At 41.2% G+C, this 20,278-nt stretch overlaps 1 protein-coding gene across 2 annotated transcripts in view; it reads right to left on the reverse strand.

Moving 5' to 3' along the window:
• pou6f2 (POU class 6 homeobox 2) overlaps window positions 1-20,278 on the reverse strand; it is a 559,448-nt gene that overhangs the window by 174,637 nt on the left and 364,533 nt on the right. For both annotated transcript variants that reach the window (XM_072571171.1, XM_072571172.1), the window contains exon 5: window positions 18,852-19,048. In XM_072571171.1, the coding sequence (XP_072427272.1) occupies window positions 18,852-19,048 (197 nt within the window). The remainder of the gene's footprint in view (window positions 1-18,851; window positions 19,049-20,278) is intronic.

Genomic DNA, 20,278 nt, shown 5'->3' on the forward strand with positions numbered 1-20,278 from the left:
TTTTCTGAAAAACATCATCCTCCTGTACACATCTATATACTAAAGCTTGGGAAACACCACGCATGGCCCTTATGGAGTTCTTAAATAAGCCACTGGTTTAGACATTTAGTTATTTTGAGGGCAGCTGACAGAGGTTTCATCCAAAGCTATGGGGTGATAGGAGTGCTCACAACTCAGTGCCTCACACCTGCTGAGAATGACTCTACCACTACCTTTCAAGCACCTCGAGGTGTTTGGTGCACACTCTGAAGATGCACCGACGAACCAATGCTCTTCAATGATGAAGATAGTTCTGTTTAGGCTCCTTCTGACCTCCATCCTTGTGGGCTGGTACTTGCTGATGTCCTTCTGGCCTATATTGCTGTGTAATCATGACTGCGCTATGAAGAATCCTCTCCTTCGATTGATTCATTGTAATACATAACCCTACACCTGAGCTCCTCCCACCCAACAATGGCCTCCTCTAATAAAAACATGATATTTTGTGGGCAAATGTTTTCTATTAGAACCTGATCCCCAAGAAGACAGCTGTTTCTTCACAGCCATGTCAATGGATAATGCAATTGAATATCATCTACTGCCAGCCTTCATTTATCACCCATCGGCTTTCTTTTATCTTCCTTGACCTCCCAATATTACCTTTTCCCTTTCCTCAATCACCCTGAAGATTTAAAATATCTTATTTCACCTGCTTTTACTTTCCCTTGACCATTCCTTGGATTCAATCGACATTCTCCCATTTTAGCTGGACATATTCTGCTTCAAACCCAAGGTCCTTCTCTGACTGTTGACCTGTTGTGTGCTATACAGCTGTCTCCATTGGACACACTGGACTAGACAACTGATGAATGGGCCTCATCCCATTGACTGGAACCTGGCTGTCTTCAGACACCTCTTCCTCCACATCCTAATGTGTCCGTACTGTCCTGCTGCTTGAGGATGTGAGCACAAGTTCCATCCTCTTGACAAGCCCTTTATCAGGAATAGAGGCAGAGTGCCTGCAGGGTGGAAAAGGTGCCTACAGGCACTCTGTCTCTATTCGTGATGAAGGGCTTTTGTCCAAAACGTCGATTTTCCTGCTCCCTGGATGCTGCCTGAACTGCTGTGCTTTTCCAGCACCACTCTAATTTAGAATCTGGTTTCCAGCATCTGCAGTCCTTGTTTTTACCCATCCTCTGGCCAGCCTGACCACTGCATCATTGAAGGACTAGAGCAGCACATTCTCCATCCTTGCCTTGTCCTTTCCACTATTTTCCTGAGTAATATTCTCTGTTGAGTTAAATAAAGGCAAAGTGTCTCAGTTCAAAGACTGAACAACCTCACCTGGTGCATGCTGTCTTGAAGCTGTTGGGAAAATGTAGGCAGGAGATTCCGATCCACTGATTTAATCGTAAAAATAGGACTTAATTTGGTTAAGTCCCCATTTAATGAATATTGGTCGTAGTCTTTGACCAACATTGCATTTATATGTCTGATCTAATTCAGCTTCTGGTTCCCATTATAGAATCAAAGAGTCATACTGCACAGTAACAGACCCTTCAGTCCAACTTGTGCATGCTTTCCAGACATCCCAATCTGACCTCGTCCCATTTGCCAGCATTTGACCTGTATCCCTTTAAACCCTTCCTATCCATGTACCCATCCCTCTAAATGTTGTCATTGTACTTCCACCACTTCTTCCAGCTGCTTGTTCCATACATGCATCACCCTCTGAGTGAAAAAGTTACAACTTAGGTCCCTTTTAAATCTTTCCTCTCTCACCTTAAACTTACGCCCTCCAGTTTTGGACACCCCTACCCGGGGGAAAATATCTTGTCTATTTACCCTATCCGTGCCCCTTGTGATTTTATAAACTTCTATAAAGTGACCCTCTAAGCACTGCTCTCCTCTTTATTAGCCTGCAACCCCCAATACAACATCCCCCCTCCCCCTACCACCCCAGCAGATTGGAGCTAACGTGTCTTTCTATGTCCTTGACCTGGGCATAAATGTTCAGCACCACAGAGTGAAGGGCAGCCCTTGGCTAGCAGCATCTGAATGAAGTCCTATCTATGGATCTGGGCTTTCCATACATCACCAGCAGCAGGAATGTTGCAGCTGTGAGCATTTCCACTGTGTCTACCATTCACTGCCACTAGACAGTAAATGAGAAGAAGATTGTATGGGAAAATTAAACATGGGCCATTGTGACTGAGTGGATCTCACCCAGAAAAACATTTTGCCAAAAAATGTGAAAACTCATCCCTGGTTAACCACATTACATTGATAACAGGTGATTCAGCAATGCCTATGAATGCCAGACGGTGATATTTATGGTGCCTCATTGGAGATCATTATTGCCTGGCACTTGTTTTGCAAGATTGTTACTCGACACTTGTCAGCCCAAACCAGAATATTGTTCATGTCTGGCAACCTTTGGACATGGCCTTCTTCAGTATCTGAGGAACTGTGCATCATGTTGAACATTTATGTAATCAGTGAAAATCCTGACTCCTGACCTTATGATGGAGGGATGGTCAGTAACGAGCCAACTGAAGATGATGAAGCCTTGAATACAAACCTGATGTGTTCTTGCAGTGATGCCCTGGAACTGAGATGATTGATCTTCAACAACCATAACCATCTTCCTTGTGTTAGGTTTTACTAAACTATTGGACTATTAAATAACAAGAGGCAGTCGTAACAAGGCAAGTAAATAATCAGAAGATGTATCCAGAAGAAGTGCTCAAATACTGCCCTGATGCTAAAGGCTGTTGGTCTCATTTTCCTCTTGAGTTAAGCTCTTTTGTTTATATTTGGAACAAGTCTGTAATGAAGTCAGAAGCTGTGTGGCTCTGGCGGATTCCAAACTGAGCATCAGTGAGCAGATAATTGTTGAGTTAGGTTTTGCTTGATAGCACTGTCAATGTCAGATTTATCTTGTTTTCTGTGGACAGGATAAACTATGCAGTTTGCTGCATTACCCAGGAGATGCCTGTACTGTAGGTATACTAGAGAAGGTTGGCTAGTGATGGGGCTAAGTTCTGAAGCACAAATCTTCAGTTGTATTGCCAAGATATTGTTAAGGCCCATAGACTTCAACAAATTCATTGTACGTGTGAATCAAATTGTTTGAAGACTAGCATCTGTGTTGCTGGAGACCATAGTGGAAGTGAGGTCAATAGTTTTTGTGATACTTCTGGTTGAAGACCATTGCAAATTTTCAGCATTTTTTCTTGCAGTGATGTGTTGGGCTACCTCATCTTTGAGGACTGGGATATTTGTGAAGCTTCCCCTTCCAGTTAACTGTTCGATTGTCCACCACATTCATGACTGGATACGTCAAGGATACACAATGTACTTTAGGTAGAAGACTTCATTGTCAATCACCAAGAGTGGCTTGGCAGCACATTACTGACTGAGCTGGTTGAGTTTTTAAAACTACTAATTGTGAGGATAAAAACCACCTGGACATCTTAAAATTGAAGATAAAAAAAGTAAAACGAAAGGATGCATATAAAATCAAAACGCAGCCGCTGCTGGAAATCTAAACAGAAGTTGCTGGAAACACTCATCATTTCTGGAGAGAGAAGCAGAGATAAAATTATCACTGATTTTATCTGACCTAGTACAAGGTTAGTAAAATAGTATGTTTTAAGGTGATTATAATAGCGGAGAGTTGTAAGGAAACAAAAGAACATACTGGTGCAAAAGAAGGGAGACATTCAATAACAAAAGACAGTCGTAACGACACAAGTAAATATCCAAAAGATGTCTCCAGAAGGAGTGTGAATGTCATAATAATAAACAACTTCCATTTGGAAGCAAACATGAGAAAAGCTTAAAATGCAGTGTTCAAAGAAAAAGAAATAAAATTGGTATGAGCTACGGGAGGTGGGGAATGAGATGACAATCTGAAGTAACTGAACTCAATGTTGAGTCCAGAACATGCCCACTTAATGGAAAGATGAGGTGCTAATGTTCGAGGTTGAGTTGAGTTTCATTGAAACAGGACAGTAGACTGAGAACTGAGATGTTAAGATGGGAGCAAGGTGGGGATTTAAAATGGCAGGTTACTGGGTGCTTGGTGTCACACTTACAACAGAAGGGAATTGTTCCTCAAAGCAGTCGTCGCTCTACCTGTATTTGGTCTCTGTCAAGACCACGTCATATAATTTGGCTTCAGCTGCCAACAAGTAGCTGATTAGTCTGAGAATGACTGACCAATTGCCAATGACAAAGGCCTCTATCTGCCAAGAACTATGCAATTGGCTCTCAGGTAGCTGAACAGTTTGAGGGTGCGAATGTTTTACAGAAACCTTCCAGCCTCTGGAGGAGATGGGGTTGTTTATACTCTGCAGTCAAAGGCATCTCGAGCCTGAAGGTGGCCAGTTTAATTCTCCATTCCAGATGCTGCAAGCTGTGATTTAATTGATAAGTTAAAGAACTTTGTAAGTAGGAACCAGTCACCCTAGGCCTCCTGCAGACACATGAAAATACCTGGAGAAGGAAGAACAAGAAGCAACGTTCGGATTGGCATAAGAATCATTGCTGCAAACACTGAGAACAGGGACTATTTAATTACCTTCATAGTCTTCCCTCTGCCCATAATACCCACTTGGTTTCCCCTCTCTATGTCTGTATATATGAGTAGAGGGGAAGTTTAAAAGGGGATCAGAGTTTTAACAAGTAGAGTTCTATGTTGATTGATCATAATTGTTTGCCTGTAGCTACAATCTACATGTAATCTCAGGATTACTCCTTGCCACATGCTAATGGAAGGAAACAGGAAGATGATACAGTAAAATGTGTGGCTAAAGGGCTGGTTAGGAGGGAGGGATTCAGATATCTGGATCATTGGGCTCTCTATCAGGGCAAGTGAGACCTACACTGGATGGGCACCAATGTCCTTGCAGTGAGGTTTGCTAGTGCTACTCAGGATGGTTCAAACTAGCATGGCAGGATTGGGGGAATTAGAGCAATAGGTCAGAATGTCGTGTGATTAAAGAAAAGAGAGGGGCCAATTCGAGTAAGTCTAGTAGGAAAACAGGCAGGGCCAGGTTAATGAACATGGCAGGACTAGCAGTCTGGAGTATTTGTTTTAATGCAAGGAGTACAACAGATAGAGCAATCGGGTTTAGAGCCTGCATTAGTACATGGGACTACGATGTGGTAACCATTACAGAAACCTGGTTGAGAGTAAGGCAGGAATGAGAACTCAGCATTTGAGGGTTTACAAGTTTCAGGCATGTTAGAGAAGGATGTAAAAGGGGTGTGGAGTTGCATTACTGATTAAGGAGAAGAACACAGCTGGACAAAGCGAGGACATCTTGGTGGACTAATCCAGCAAGACCTTATGGGCAGAATTTAGGAAGAAGAAAGATGCAATCACTGTGATGGGGCTACAGTGAAAGCCTCCTAATACCCAGCAGAAATTAGGGAACAGATATGTAAGCAGATCATGGTATTGGCAATTTTATAATCATAGAATTCTTACAGTGTGGAAACAGGACATTTGGTCCAGGTCTACACCGACTCTCCAAAGAGTAACCCACCCAGACTCGTTCCCCTACCCTATATTTACCCCTGACTAATGCCCCTAACCTACACATCCCTGAACACTATACAATTTAACATGGCCAATTCACCTAATGTGCACATCTTCAGACTGTGGGAGGAAACTGAAGCACTCCCCACTCAGACTCGGGGAGAATGTGCAAACTCCACACAGACAGTCGTTCAAGGCTGGAATTGAACCTAGGTCCCTGGTGTTGTGAGGCAGCAGTGCTAACCACTGAGCCATAATGAATTTCTTCAATATTCACTTGGACTCCTTTAGTACAGGGGCTTAGATGGGGCAGAATTTGTTCGGTCTATCCAGGAGAAATTCTTAAAGTGATACATAGATAGCCCAGCTAGGGAAGGGCCATATTGGACCTTGTATTGGGGAATGAGCCTGGCGAGGTGATAGAAGTTTCAGTGGGGGACAATTTTGGGGTCAGTGATTATAATTCTGTAAGTTTTAAGATAGTTATGGAAAAGGCTAAGACTGGTCCTCAGGTGAAAGTGCTGAATGGTGGAAGGCTAATTACAACAATATTAGGTAGATCTGGAAAAATTGGTTTTGGAAGCAGCTGTTTGAAGGTAAATCCACATCTGACATGTGGGTATCTTCTGAAAGCCAGGTGACTAGAGTTCAGGACCAGCAGGTTTCTGTGAGGAACCTTGGGTGACTACAGATGTTGTAAGTTTAGTTTAAAAAAAACAAGAGAAACATATGTAAACTGTAGGAAACAGAAATCAAATGAGGAAACAGAGAAGAAATTAGGAGGGCTAGAAGCAGCCATGAAATGTCCTTGGAAAGTAGGATTAAAAAGAATCCCAAGGCATTTTATGCAAATCTTAGGAGCAAGAGAGTAATGAGGGAAAGGGTAGGCCCCACCCATGCTCAAAGGAGGGGATTTATATGCGGAACCACAGGAAGTGGGTGAAGTCCTTAGTGAGTACTTTGCATTGATATCCACCAAGGTGAAAGACATGCATGATGGTAAGTTTAGAGAGGGGTTTATTGATACTCTAAGGTCTGTCGATATTGAGAAAGGGGAGGTGTTGGGTGCCTTGAAAAACATTAAGATAGTTATATTCCCAGTGTCTGATAATTGTCTAATGTTGTTCCTTTGTCCAAGGGATAATGCAGCAAATTATAGGCCAGTGAGCCTTATATCAATGGTTGTGAAACTACTGGAGAAGATTCTTAGGGACAGGATTTACTTGCATTTGGAGAAGAATAGATTTATTAGGAATAGTCAGCATGGCTTTATGCAGGGAAGGTCTTGTCTCACAAACTTGACTGAGTTCTTTGAGGAAGCAACAAAGATGATTGATGAGGGTTAAGCAGTGGATTTTGTCTATATAGATTTTAGCAAGGCCTTTGACAGGGTCTGTCATAGCAGGCTCGTCCAGAAGATCAAATTGCATGGAATCCTTGGTGAATTAGCAAGTAAACATTGGCTTGGCCATAAAAGAAAGAGGAAGGGTGTGGCGGGGGGTGTGTGTGGTGATTTTATGACTGGAGGTTTATGACCAGTGGTGTTCTGCAAGGATCAGTGCTGCGACCTCTGTTGTTTGTAATATACCTCAATGATTTGTTGTCTGATATCAGTTGTCTGATTAGTAAGTTTGCAGATAATAGGAAATTTGGTAGAGTTGTGGATAATGAGGAAGGTTGTCAAAGAATATAGCAGGATATAGTTTGCCTGGAAAGCTGGGCAGAGTTTAATCCCGACAAGTGTGAGGTGATGTGTATTGGGAGGTCAAATGCAAGAGGAAGTTTACTGTAGATGGCTGGATCCTTAGCAGAATTGATATACAGAAAGATCTTGCGGTCCAAATCAATAACTCCCTGAAAGTGGCAACAGAAGTGTTGTGCTGATAAAGAAGGCATATGGCACACTTGCCTTCATTAGTTGGGGGATTCAGTATAAAAGTTAGCAAGTCATGTAAAACTGCATAAGACTCTGGTCAGGCCATATTTGGAGTACTGTGCACAGTTCTGATTGCCACACTACAGGAAGTGGGGGCTTTGGAGAGGTGCAGAAGAGGCTTACCAGGGTGTTGCCTGGATCAGAGTGAATTAGCTATAAGGAGGGATTATTTTTGCTAGAATGTCATAAACTGAGGAGGGACTAATAGAAGTGGATAAAATTATGAGAGGCATGGATAGGTTGGATAGTCAGAATCTTTTACCCAGGGTCAAAATGTTAAATTACTAGAGACTATAGGTTTAAGGTGAGGGGGAAAGTTTAAAGGAGATTTGTAAGGGAAGTTTTTTTTTAAATGCAGAGGGTGGTAGATACCTGGAAAGGGCTGTCAGGGGAGGTGGTAGAAGCAAATACAATAGCAAATTTCAAGAGGCATTTAGACAGACACACGAACAGGCAGCAAATAGAGGGACAAGGTCAATGTGCAGCAAATGGGATTAATTTAAAATAGCATCATGGTTGGCATAGACATGGTGGGCCAAAGGGCCTGTTTCTGTGCTCTACTATTCTATGTTCTACAAATTCTTATTTGGAATAAATAGTCTTTCTTATTAAATATTGAAATGTTGTGTGTACTTTCTGTCAACTTGGTTGTAAAAACACAGGTAAATTGGGAGATTCCGCATAATTTAATGAAAATTCTTTAATTTTTGTGATCATTTTGGGAATAGGGAGCTTGATTTTCAGCTTACCACACAGTAAGGTATAACATCTCCCCAGGGTAAAAAAAAAATCTTTTGGTGTCACAGCCAACTTTAAAACCTCAACCTACACTGCCCCTAAAAACAGATTAAATGCTCATTCACCACATTGCTGTCCGTGAAACTTTTCTTCATGCAAATTGACTGCTGTATTATCTACACATCAACATTTCGAAAGGAGCAGCTGTGAAACTTCTCAAGATGTCCTCACGCTGTCACAGGGAGTATAAATGTAAGTTTCTTTCTTGAAGCATACTCAATTAATTTCAATCTTGCATGTACATGTAAAGTGGGCCATATTGAACGGGCCCCCAAGATCATTTTCCAATTTTCCCTTCCATTAATGTCAATGGAACTTACATTTGAGCACTGAGGATAATGAGAAGCTAATTTGATATCGGACATTTTAAATTATTGTCTCATTCTTATCTGCTAACCATCCAGCAACAACATAAATTCCAAAGAACAAAATGCTAAGCTGTGTTTCAGACCTAGTAGATAATGCTGGATAACAGAACTGTCAGTAAATGATGAAGGGAACTATATTTAATATCAGTACTACAGTCAAAACATCCTGGTCAGTTAGATCAATAAAATGAGAAGGGACCTTCCAAAGACAAAGTCCGCAGGCACTGTGCAGCTCAAGTGCTGGACTGACAATGACAGCTCTGTGAGGGCAGAATTTAACAAATTGTTTTCATTTCATTTTTCTTAGAAAATGTGACAGGTCTCCACATTTTCTAAAATTCCTGTGTTTTCATTTTTGAAAGATTTGGACCAGATGCAATAATCCTTTAAATTACTGTCCTCTTTTACAAGGAGCCTTGAATGTTATTGCTCAAAACTAATATTTTCACAGGCTGTACTTGAATAATATAAGTGGATGACTGCGAGAGGATGCTCACAAATTCAGACATGCATTTCAAGCTGTCAATTTCAGAATATGATAAGTCAGTCCTTTAGTTTTTGATGTTCGTCATTTTTTGTATCCTTAGATCATTTGTACTTCAAGCTTTCTAGAGTGCAATGACAGCCACTCACAAATAGTAATTTAACAGTTGCATTCATTTTCTTACTCTGAAAGATTAAATTGTGAGATTCTTGCTTTGTGTTTATAAATATAGTTTAAAAAAAGAAAGATATCACCATCACCAGAAATAAATAGATGATGACAGACAGACAAGAGTCTGTTATGCTCCAGGGTTTTCAAAAGCAATGACAATACAAAAGAAAATATATGCACTCTTCATAAAAGGGACCACTGACTTCCTAAATGTTTAAGATTCGGTCTCAATGCACAAAGAAGGAGATGAGAAACATGTTTGGTACTCATCAGTATTCCTAATTTTGGTCTGGAGTAGTTCCTAATAGAAATAACTTCAGAATATTCTGGATCCTCAGGGCCAAAGAATTTGCAATGTCTACATTAAAAGCAGGCTGCACCACTGAACCAATTGGACATGGGCAAGCATTATGAACGACAAAGGAAAGACAAACTTCTTCACGTTGGGTGAAGCTCATACAGTTAGGTCAGATATAAGATGGTGCGTTGTAGCGCTTGGTGCCAAAAAGGCAGCATGAAAAACTGTTTTGATAATAGACTTTGTGTCATGTCACTGCCAGCTTCTACTGGTAGACATGACATAATTGGTGATAAACCTGAAGGGAATTATTAAGATTTCTTCACAAGCTCCCAACTAGTGACCATACCATTTGAGCCAGTGCTGCTAATTGCAGGGTGAAACCCATCTGTTAATAGAATACAAAACCAAGATAAAAAACAGTTAAATGCACCACTGAATGCTAGTTTTGGTAACACAGGCACCCTCATGTCAATTTGGTCCTGTTGGCAACACGCTCACTTTAGCATTGTGAAGTTTTTTGGAAAGATGTTTACTATGAAGACACAAATGGATTTGATTAGATTTCATACAGTGTGGAAACAGGCCCTTCGGCCCAACCAGTCCACACAGACCCTCTGAAGAGCAACCCATCCAGACCCATTTCTCCTCTTGACTAATGCACCTAACACTATGGGCAATTTAGCTTGGCCAATTCACCTGTCCTGCACATCTTTGGACTGTGGGAGGAAACTGGAGCACTCGGAGGAAACCCATGCAGACACGGGGAGAATGTGCAAACCCCACACAGTCACCCAAGGCTGGAATCGAACCTGGGACCCTGGTGCTGTCAGGCAGCAGTGCTAACCACTGAGCCACCAAGCCGCCCCAAATTTCTCACTGTATCTCACCAAAGACACCTTGTTAGCAACCTACTCCACCCCAAGGCATTCCTCACATTTGACTCTATTCCCATTTTACCAAGCACCATTCATGGAACAGCTCACTAATCAGTGGATATCCACCAAAATATTAGACCTTTTTTGCACCCATGCTATCTTTAAAATCTGTAGTGCACCCAGGCAACCACTGTCAGTCCACAGCTGCCCTGCCTGGTTCCTGACATTTACCCTGGACATAGCAGACAGGAGGAGGTCATCACCAATCTTTGAGGGGAGGGACCTGGAGGTCCTGCTGAACGGATGTTGCCAATGGGACTTACTTCTTTCCCAGGACCAAGAGAGGAGTCCATGATGCCAGACTATGTCACCTTGGTCAGAGGCAGGTGACCTGGTTAGAGCAGTTTTAGCTGTTTGGTGGAATGCCTAGCATTATAAGAAGAAGGTCAGTGTCCTTCTCCACTCTGTTAACCGTCAATGCACAGTGCAAGGAAACAAGTCACCACCTTGTCCTTCAAGCAAATTAACCTTCTAGCAAATACCTCACATTCATTCACCTCTGCTACTACAGTCATGGCCTTGCAAGATTCAAACTCTTCCATTCTCATTATTACCTGAACCATCTTCCATCAGTTCACTTGCATGTACCCCTACCCGATACCAATAACCCTGCATGCCTTTAGTGCTGCTAACTCACTTGCTTGAGACATCTGCCCACCGTCACCAAAAATAATAGCTGTGCCACCCACATTCATTTCTCTTGGTATCTGCCTCATCTTCATTCCAGGAAGAAACCAGCTCACAATAGGTTTGAAATGGACAAGACGGTAGTGGACTGCTTGACATGTCGTTCCTCACACCTTATGGGACAGCATCACAAATCTGACCACCCAGTGGATGATTGATCATGTTCAAGCCTCTGGACTGGTATCAGAAAGTGCCCTTGACTAACTGTGCTGGAACTAACTGCGCTCTTGACTTGATTGTGGTCTACAGACAGCTGTTACAAGCTTTCTGCCTTTGTGTCCATGCTAAGTGGCAATGCAATGCAAGATAGGGATACTGAGAACATCCAGTCTCTGAGTGGGTGAGCACCATGACAGCAAGTGGAGAGCCTGGAGATGCAGCCTGGTCCTGTCCATGAGCTAGGTGCATATCCCTGAACATAGTGTCCTTGCAATAGCATTCCATTGACAGTTGTCAGTGCAGCTGGAGCTGCAGCACTGAAGTGCAGAATTGTCCTGTAAGTGGATCGGAGATGTGCTGAGAGATCCTAGAGGCTAGCATATATCAGATACCAATTGCCGCAAATGTGGGGTGATGTGACTGGTACCCATGAACTGTGGCTTGAAATGCTGGTGCCAACATGGAAGTCCTTTGGAACAAGCAGTGACCTGATGTTGCCAAGTGTTCTGATTTCCCTGTTGCAATTTCTGAACATCCAGCTAGACAAGAAGCTTACTATTAATGTGGAGATTTAGTCCATAAACAAAGTGTTTAAAAAGCTATAATCCGCCTTATTTAGCAATTGCTGCTGCACGTGAGAAACTCACCTCACCACTCGTCAAATACCTAAAAGATGGAGCAAGATGCTACCAAGGTTAAGGTGGGCCTCACTAGACTTCTCTTCTGATTCAAATCTCCTCAATCCTACATTGCTCAGACCTCTAAGTTTCCACTAATAAATTCTAGCCCCACCCCAGGGCTTGAATACTCCTGTGTGGTGCTGAGGGAATGCCATGCTTTAGAGTTGCTGTTAATGTGAAAACATAAACCCAATCCCCTCTCTTCTTACATGAACAAGTTAAAGAAGACAAGAATTTAAATTTATATATTACCTTGCACATCCTAAAGATGTCCCAAGATGCTCTACAGTTGTTTAATTAATGCTTATGTGTAGTCACTGTTATAATGTAGGAAATGTGCCACATGGAACTTATAGCAATAAGATAATAATTGTTCAACCAACATGCCAAAAAAAAAGAGCTAATGAATATTAGCTAAGATGGAAGGAGAACTCCCCTCCACTTCTTATATGTCATCTTTTATGTTCACCTGAGAAGGCTCTTGGAGAAATATATAGGTCACTCTGCTATAATGTGCATTTCGTCAACACAAGTTCGCTGTCATGCGATTGACGACTGGGGACACTGTTTCTAAAGCACAACCTTTTAAAACGTGTGTTGGATGTATCGCAATCACATCACCAACACTTCAAGCACTATTTCTATAGCCTAATTTTGTTATAATGCAGGGTTACACAAGAATGCAACCATCGCATTATAGAAGAGCTGACTGTACCTGACAATTCAGCATATCCTCAGTGCTACACTGATGTTTCGGTCACATTTGTGTTATAAGTAATCTAAGTTGTTTTTGGCCACCATGTCCACGAACATTTGATCTTTGTGAAACATCTGATGAGTGCAAATTGGTATCATGGTTTCCTCCATAGCAATAGTAATTCCTTGGGTATTAAATGTGCCAAATTTTCAAAAGATCTGAAAGTCCTTGATAAATGCAGCTTTCTCTTCCATAGTGGGTTCTGATATTACAGCTGCCATCATCTTGCACATATTATATCTTTGTCATGAGTTAGGGCATTTTGTAACTTAAGCTTGTTTACAAACGATGTCAGGTCCAGAGTGAAAAAAAATCAATCTTTATATTATTGCATTAATTATTTATCAGACCAATGAAATTCCGCATAACCTTTTGAAGGTGTTGGAAACACAACCATTTGAAGGACAAGGTGGTGACTTGTTTCCTTGCTCTGTGCATTGAAGTTTCTTGCCAATTACTTTACAAGAATATCAAACCGCACAAAAATGCATGAAACCTGTATGTTTCTTGACATCCTTACCCATCTTATTTTTTCATTCTTGTATCAGTTGTGAGTGTCACTGGCAAGGTCAGCACTTGTTGTCCATCCCTAATTACCCTTGAACTGAGTGGCTTGCTCAGCCATTTCAGAGGGCAGCTAAGAATCCATAGCATTTCTATGGATGTGGAGTTACATACATGCCAGACCACTTAAGGACAACAGGTTTCTTTCCCAAAAGGACCAGATAGGATTTTATGACAATCATTACATGGCTGCTCTGAGACTAGCTTTTAATTCCAAATATTATTGATTTCAAATTTCTTCATGGACGGAGGCACAGGGTGTTTGTGTGACTGGAGGCCAGTATTAAGTGGCGTACCTTATTGATTGTGATGTACATAAACAATATAGATGAGAGTATGGGAGGGGCAGGGGATGATGAGTAAGTTTGCTGATGACAAGAAGATTGTCCAAGCGGTCAATAGTGAGGAAGAAGGTCTTCAGGTGACAGGAGGATTTAGATAGATTGATCAGATGGGCAGCTCAATGACAGGTGGATTTAACCCTTGTAAGTGTAAGGTGATGCAGTTTGGCAGAAGTAATAGACAAGGGAATACTCAATTTATGGAAGGACACCAGGAAGATCAGAGAAACAGAGGGATCTTAAGGTTCTTGTCCACAGATCCCTGATGCAGGCAGGACAGGTTAACAAGTTAGTTAGGATGACATACAGGATAATTGCTTTTACTGGTTGAGGTATAGATAGTAAAAGCAGGGAGGTTATGCTGAAGCTGTACAGAACTTTGGTTAGGCTACAGCTGGAGTACTGTTTGCAGTCCTGGTCACCACTGAAGAGGAAAAAATGTGATTGTACCCAAGGAGGAGTTTCTGAGGAACAAGGAGATGTTGCCTTGGATGGAGCATCTTAGCTGTGAAGAGAGGTTGGATAAGCTTAGGTTGTTTTCTTTGGAGCAGAGAAGGTTGAGAGGGACCTGTTAGAGATGCATAAGATTATGAGGGGCATGGTTAGGGTGGATAGGTGGATAGCTATTCCTCAAAGTTGAAGGGTCAACAATGAGGTGGCATAATTTAAGTTAAAAGGCAGGAGGTTTAGGTGGGACTTGAGGAAAGATTTTGTTTTCACCCAGAGGGTGATAGAGGTCTGCAATGCACTGCCAGAGAGGGTAGTTGAGTAAGAAAATGTCACAACCTTTACAAACCTGGATGAGCACTTGAAATGTCATAATAAGCATGGGCTCAATGCTGGAAGGTGAGACATGCGCAGATTTCATGTATGTTTAGCAGTTCAAACTTGATGGGTCAAAGGACCTCTTCTGTGCAATATGATTCTATGATCAGTCATGTATGAATGACTGGCAAATGGTGCAGTAATTCCTGTGCATCCAATCAGACAGTGTCCATCTCAGCCTCTGAAGACAAAAGAAAATCATATTCTGATGATAACCTCTTTTGATTTTTATTGAGTTATGTAAGGCTGGAACAGGATTAGGCTGTTTGGCCCCTCAGGTCTGCTCCACCATTCAACAGATCAAGGCTGATCCCATGTTACAGGTATATTTGGCATCAAAGCCCCAAGAAACAAATGGACATAAGAATGGGCTACCAATTCACGCCCTTCTCTTTAACATTATTGTTTAATCAGGATACATTCCTCCCCACCAAATTGTCTTTTAGTGCTTAAACGTGGAGCTACTTAGCTAACTGATTAACATTTGTAAAAGGAAAGATTCAGTGGGAATAATTTTGAATTCTTGTGAGAGTGTATGACTGGCAGTAGCCAACAGCTACTGTACCTCTTACTAAAATCAAAATTAGCCTCCTTGCTTTTACTGTGCTCTTATTTCAGTTTACTGAACATTCATTGGTAAATCGGGCTGGCAAAACAGTCATGTTTAATTTCACAATTTCTTCTTTGGGTTAACTAAATATTCATTTCTCACTTGAAGTATGCTAGAGTGAAAAACACTGACAAACTGAGTGATTTCTTCCCCCACATTTTGCCATAAATTGGGAACAAAACTGCCAAATCTGAAATGCTCCTAGCATTTAAACTTTATCTTTTACTTGAGGCTTGGAGCCTCTTGAGATCGACTTAAATTTTACAGATTAATGTGATTCTAAAATACAATGTGATTTTAACATGAATCACCCACTTGAGCACTTGCAGTTGCTACATTAATGGAGACACAATTTAACTCTATCTAACATCTGCAGTTCAGAAAAAGACCAGAAAAGAACCTGATACAGAATAAAAGGACCAGCATATCTGATAGACACCTGAGCTTTGCTTCAATCAATTGCTTACTTTTATGGGACTTGTCGGACGGGGGTGGGGGGGGTGGGGAGGAGGAGGTGGGGTGGGTTTGCTGGAGGCTCACTGATGCATCCGATCATACAAAAACAAAGAACACCAAAAGATCAGCTGTCATAAACCTATGCTTGCTGCCAAAACATAGACGCAACACACTATGGATCCTACTCATCTATCAGCTTCTCTATCTCCAGGAAAGCTGACAAGAGCATTCAAATCAGAAAAACAACAAAAACACAGGGAAATTCCTTTCTAATTCCTGATAGTAACCAAGTAAGTTTCAGGTAACTATGGTGACTGGGATGTCTGCAGTACTAAACTTCCAAACTCAATTGTCAGCTTTATGTTCTTTTTCAGCCTTGACTCAATTAGTGTCTGTCTTACCTCTGAGTTAAGTGGCTGTGGGATTGTGGGTTCAAGCCATGCTAGTTCTGAAGAGTGCTGCATTCCCAGAAGTAGCATCTTTCAGAAGAAACATTAAAGCGAGACTATATCTAACCCCTCAGATAATTGTAAATGATTATGTAACACTGTTCAAAAAGAGAGGAACATCTTTCTGGTAGTTTGACCAATATCTATCCCTCAGATAAACTGGTAGCTATGTTTTCTGATAATACAGCATTGACTATATTTTCCTTATGTGGATATGAAGAACGTAGGACATTCTCAAACTTATGAAAGGCATTTAGATTTAAAACGTTCTTCTTTGAATCATGTCAGCCAACTTTAGAAACTTGTCCATCTTCCATTGGAATGTTTGTAAGAAACCTGCACTGAAAAGTCCAGTCAACGTTTCTCTAATTCTATTTCCCCATTTTTCTCATTTCTTTACCTGACGCTGCTGATTCTTGTTGAGATTCATGTTTGCTGGTAGACATTTTACAAGTGGCCAGTCTTCCCATGCAGGCATGTCCTATCCACCTTCCAGCAAGTGTAACTGTTCTTTTCTTCCTAGTTATAGGAAGTACTACAGCACTAGCTTTGAACAATGAAAAGGATTTGAACCTGGGATTTTCATGTTTTGCATGAGCTATATAAGATACTGAAGAGTGCCTTTACCTACTAGCTTGATCAGATATCAATAATCCAAAAACAGTCTTGCAAAAAAAGTCCTGTCAACATTTTGCATTGTAAATTCTGAGAGCCATATTTAAATACCATGGTTGAGCATTGACAATTAATGACAATGCTCTAGTGCCGTCCTGCCAGAGATGCTGTCTTTCAGATAAAATGTAGCTTTAAAAACTTAGGGATTGTTTGTTACTTTGGTCAAAACATGAGGGCGGGCAATCAAAAATAAGCAGCTGCTTACATACAAGCAGATTTCAGGGTGACATGAGCTTTGTAAACTTATTAAGGAAAGAATAGAAGGACATCTCAAAAATGATGAATAATGAATAGTCTGCATGGACTTCAATAGAGAATATCTTGCTGGAACAATTTTATTGCATTAATTGGGATAGTAACAGGAAGCGTAAATTCGTGGCAACTTAGCAGATTCTAGTGAGTTTTGAGAAGATTTGTAGCTCAGGTTAAGGTTCTGGATGTAGGTTTCTCGCTGAGTTGGAAGGTTCATTTTCAGACGTTCACAAATCAGGACATCATACCCATCATACCCCCTCAGACCCATAGTCTCACTACCTGGAACACCAATGACAGATTGGCCAAGGAGCGACACCAAAAACTTAAACACTTAATAGAAGACTCAAGCCACTCCATCCACTCCACCCAAGAATTCCTGAAGACCATCAAAGACACCAAGAAAGAAGAAGATGAAATAATGGTCTCCTTCGATGTAACAGTCCTGTTCACATCAGTCAACATCAACCTGGCCAAGAAAACGCTGACTACACTATTAGAAGACCCAAAGACACATGCACCAAACACCACCAACTTCATCAGCAAGGACAGTATCATCAAGCTAGTGGACCTTTGCCTTATCACCCACTTCACTTTCAACAACAAAACCTATAGACAAACCAACAGAACACCCATGGGATCTCTGATATCGGGGTTCTTAGCAGATATAGTAATGCAGAGACTCAAACAAACAGCTCTGCCAACCATCCCTCCCAAACTATGACAAAACCAATGTAGTGTACATAGGACAAACAGGAAGACAGTTAACGATCCGTATACACGAACACCAACTAGCCACGAAACGACACGACCAGCTATCCTTAGTAGCCACACACGCAGAAGACAAGCAACATGAATTCGACTGGGACAACACTACCATTATAGGGCAAGCCAAACAGAGAACAGCCAGGGAATTCCTAGAGGCATGGCACTCATCCACAGACTCTATCAACAAACACATCGACCTGGACCCAATATACCGCCCACTACAGCGGACAGCTGGAACTGACAACCGGAAGCGGCAGAGACAGGCCACTATAAATGCCGGAGGAAACAGCACAGAAGCGCTTCACAGGAGGCTCCCAAGCACTGAGGATGTCACCTAGACAGGGGACGAAACGTTTGCAAGACAAATTCCCAGCTCGGCGAACAGAACCACAACAGCATGGCAGAAGTTTAAAAAAACCTAGGAAACTGAAAACATAGATAAAAAGGATTTGGATAAAGCTTTCAAGAGATAGTGTTACTTAACACTAACTTCTGAAGAAATTTTGTCACAATCTGTCCAAGCATAGGTCTTTGTGAAGTATGATCACCGTCACGTGAAGCTGGGTGAAAGCAGCAGTTTTCTAGCCACATTGTGAACAGCATTGGTTGTGCATACCATTTGGTGTTTCCACTAGTACAGTAACAATGCAGACAGCATGAGATAGTCTGTGATCCTCTTGAAGTGGAAGCCAGCAGATGAACTGCCAGTCCATGGATTTGGAGACACAATGGAAGATATCATCATAGATCTTGACCAAAATTTGGTGAGACTGCTAGAGAGAGCTAACCATGAACCTGAAGATGGACTAGACAAAGGTGCAATTGATGAAGCCTGAAGTCAAGTATATAGATCATGTACAGATCCTGACAAGGTGAGAAGTGTAGCAGGGATGCAATAACCAACAAATGTGAAAGTAGAGCAATGATTTGCTAGATTTGGGAACGATTTTGCAAAGTGCTTGCCTGATCAGTCTTCTGTGCGTGAAATCTACTTAACCTAAAACTCTCAGTGAAACATATTCCAAGTACATTTCAATATAATCTGTAAGAAGAAACAAACATAATTTACAGGACACATCTTTTTAACAGTTAGATTAAGTTGTCATACCTGAAGTGGATTGGTTGGAGTCAGTGTTGACTGGAGGCCCTGTCCTGGGGAGTGACTTTGTTTTTGAGGGGATGATGTCTGCTGTCCAGGTAGTTGATGGTTCTGTTGTTGTTGTTGCTGTCCTTGTTGCTGATGTTGCTGTTGTAGCTGCTGAAGATGTTGAAGTTGCTGTATTTGGGAATTCAGGGATGAGGTAGCTGTAATAAGTAAAGGCAGTCATGTCAAATGTAATATTTAATTGGCTAAAATTAATCTTATAGTATCATAACTATTGTCAGTTTTCTCTCATTCCCCCTTGAAACTGTTACCTCTTGCCTTTGGACCACAGTTTCATGGACATTGACAAAACTCAATTGTTTTAGCTATGCACTCACTGCATTCATACGAATGTTGACACTGACTAACATGAGGCTACTCTGCACTGAGAAGCACTGCAGCAAAGTTCAATGCTATCTTCATCCAATAGTGATTAGCTGTAGGATCCCCTGGCTAATTTTACCATCGCTGTTTCATGAGGACTAAAACCAACTTGCATGTTCTTACCACGATGCTGGCTAAGATCAGCTAAGTCAGGATAGAGTTTGTGATTTTGTGAAATAAAAAACAGGAGATGCTGGAAATACTCAGCAGATCTGGCAACATCCTCAAAACAGAGTTAATGTCTGATGTTGATGACCTTCCGTTAAATATGCTGAGCGCCTGCATTTTTTCCAGCATTTTTTTAGATTTCAGATTTCCAGTGTCCCTTGTATTTTATGTTTTTTTCATATTTCATTGTTTGAGGTCAATTTTTGAGAGATGATGAAGATGGTCATAGAGTTGTACAACATGGAAACAGATGCTTCAGTGCAATTTGTTCATACTGACAAAATATTCTTAATCGATTGAGCACCATTTGCCACATTTGGCCCATATCCCTCTAAACACTTCCTTTGATGTACCCATCTAGATATCTTTTAAATGTTGTAATTGTACCAGTCTCCACCACTTCGCCAGTTGACAATATCAGGGATGGACAAATATGCAGTAAAAACACATTCTAATACACACAATCACAAATGGCCAATATGCAATAACATGCAGGAATACATTCATGTACAATGATAAGAATACATTAATATCCCATGTAAGTGATATGTTAATATAAAAATGTGATATATTAATCTACAGTAAATGATATGCTTATATACATGATAGAGTTATTGAACCAGAGCTGCCATTACCTCAAAATGGAATTTAATATAAATAAAGAAGAATTTTTCTAAAATTTGTTGGCATTTGTATAGCATCTCCAACACTTACATGGTTTGTGCACATTTAGGGAAATCACCTATATTGGACAAATGGCTGTAACCAACTTAATGTGCAAATTCTAAATGTTCCACATAAACTGTATTAACCAGGTCAACTACTCAGTCACTCTGCAG

This window comes from Chiloscyllium punctatum, chromosome 5 (assembly GCF_047496795.1).
Source record: "Chiloscyllium punctatum isolate Juve2018m chromosome 5, sChiPun1.3, whole genome shotgun sequence".
NCBI classification, from domain to species: Eukaryota; Metazoa; Chordata; class Chondrichthyes; order Orectolobiformes; family Hemiscylliidae; genus Chiloscyllium; species Chiloscyllium punctatum.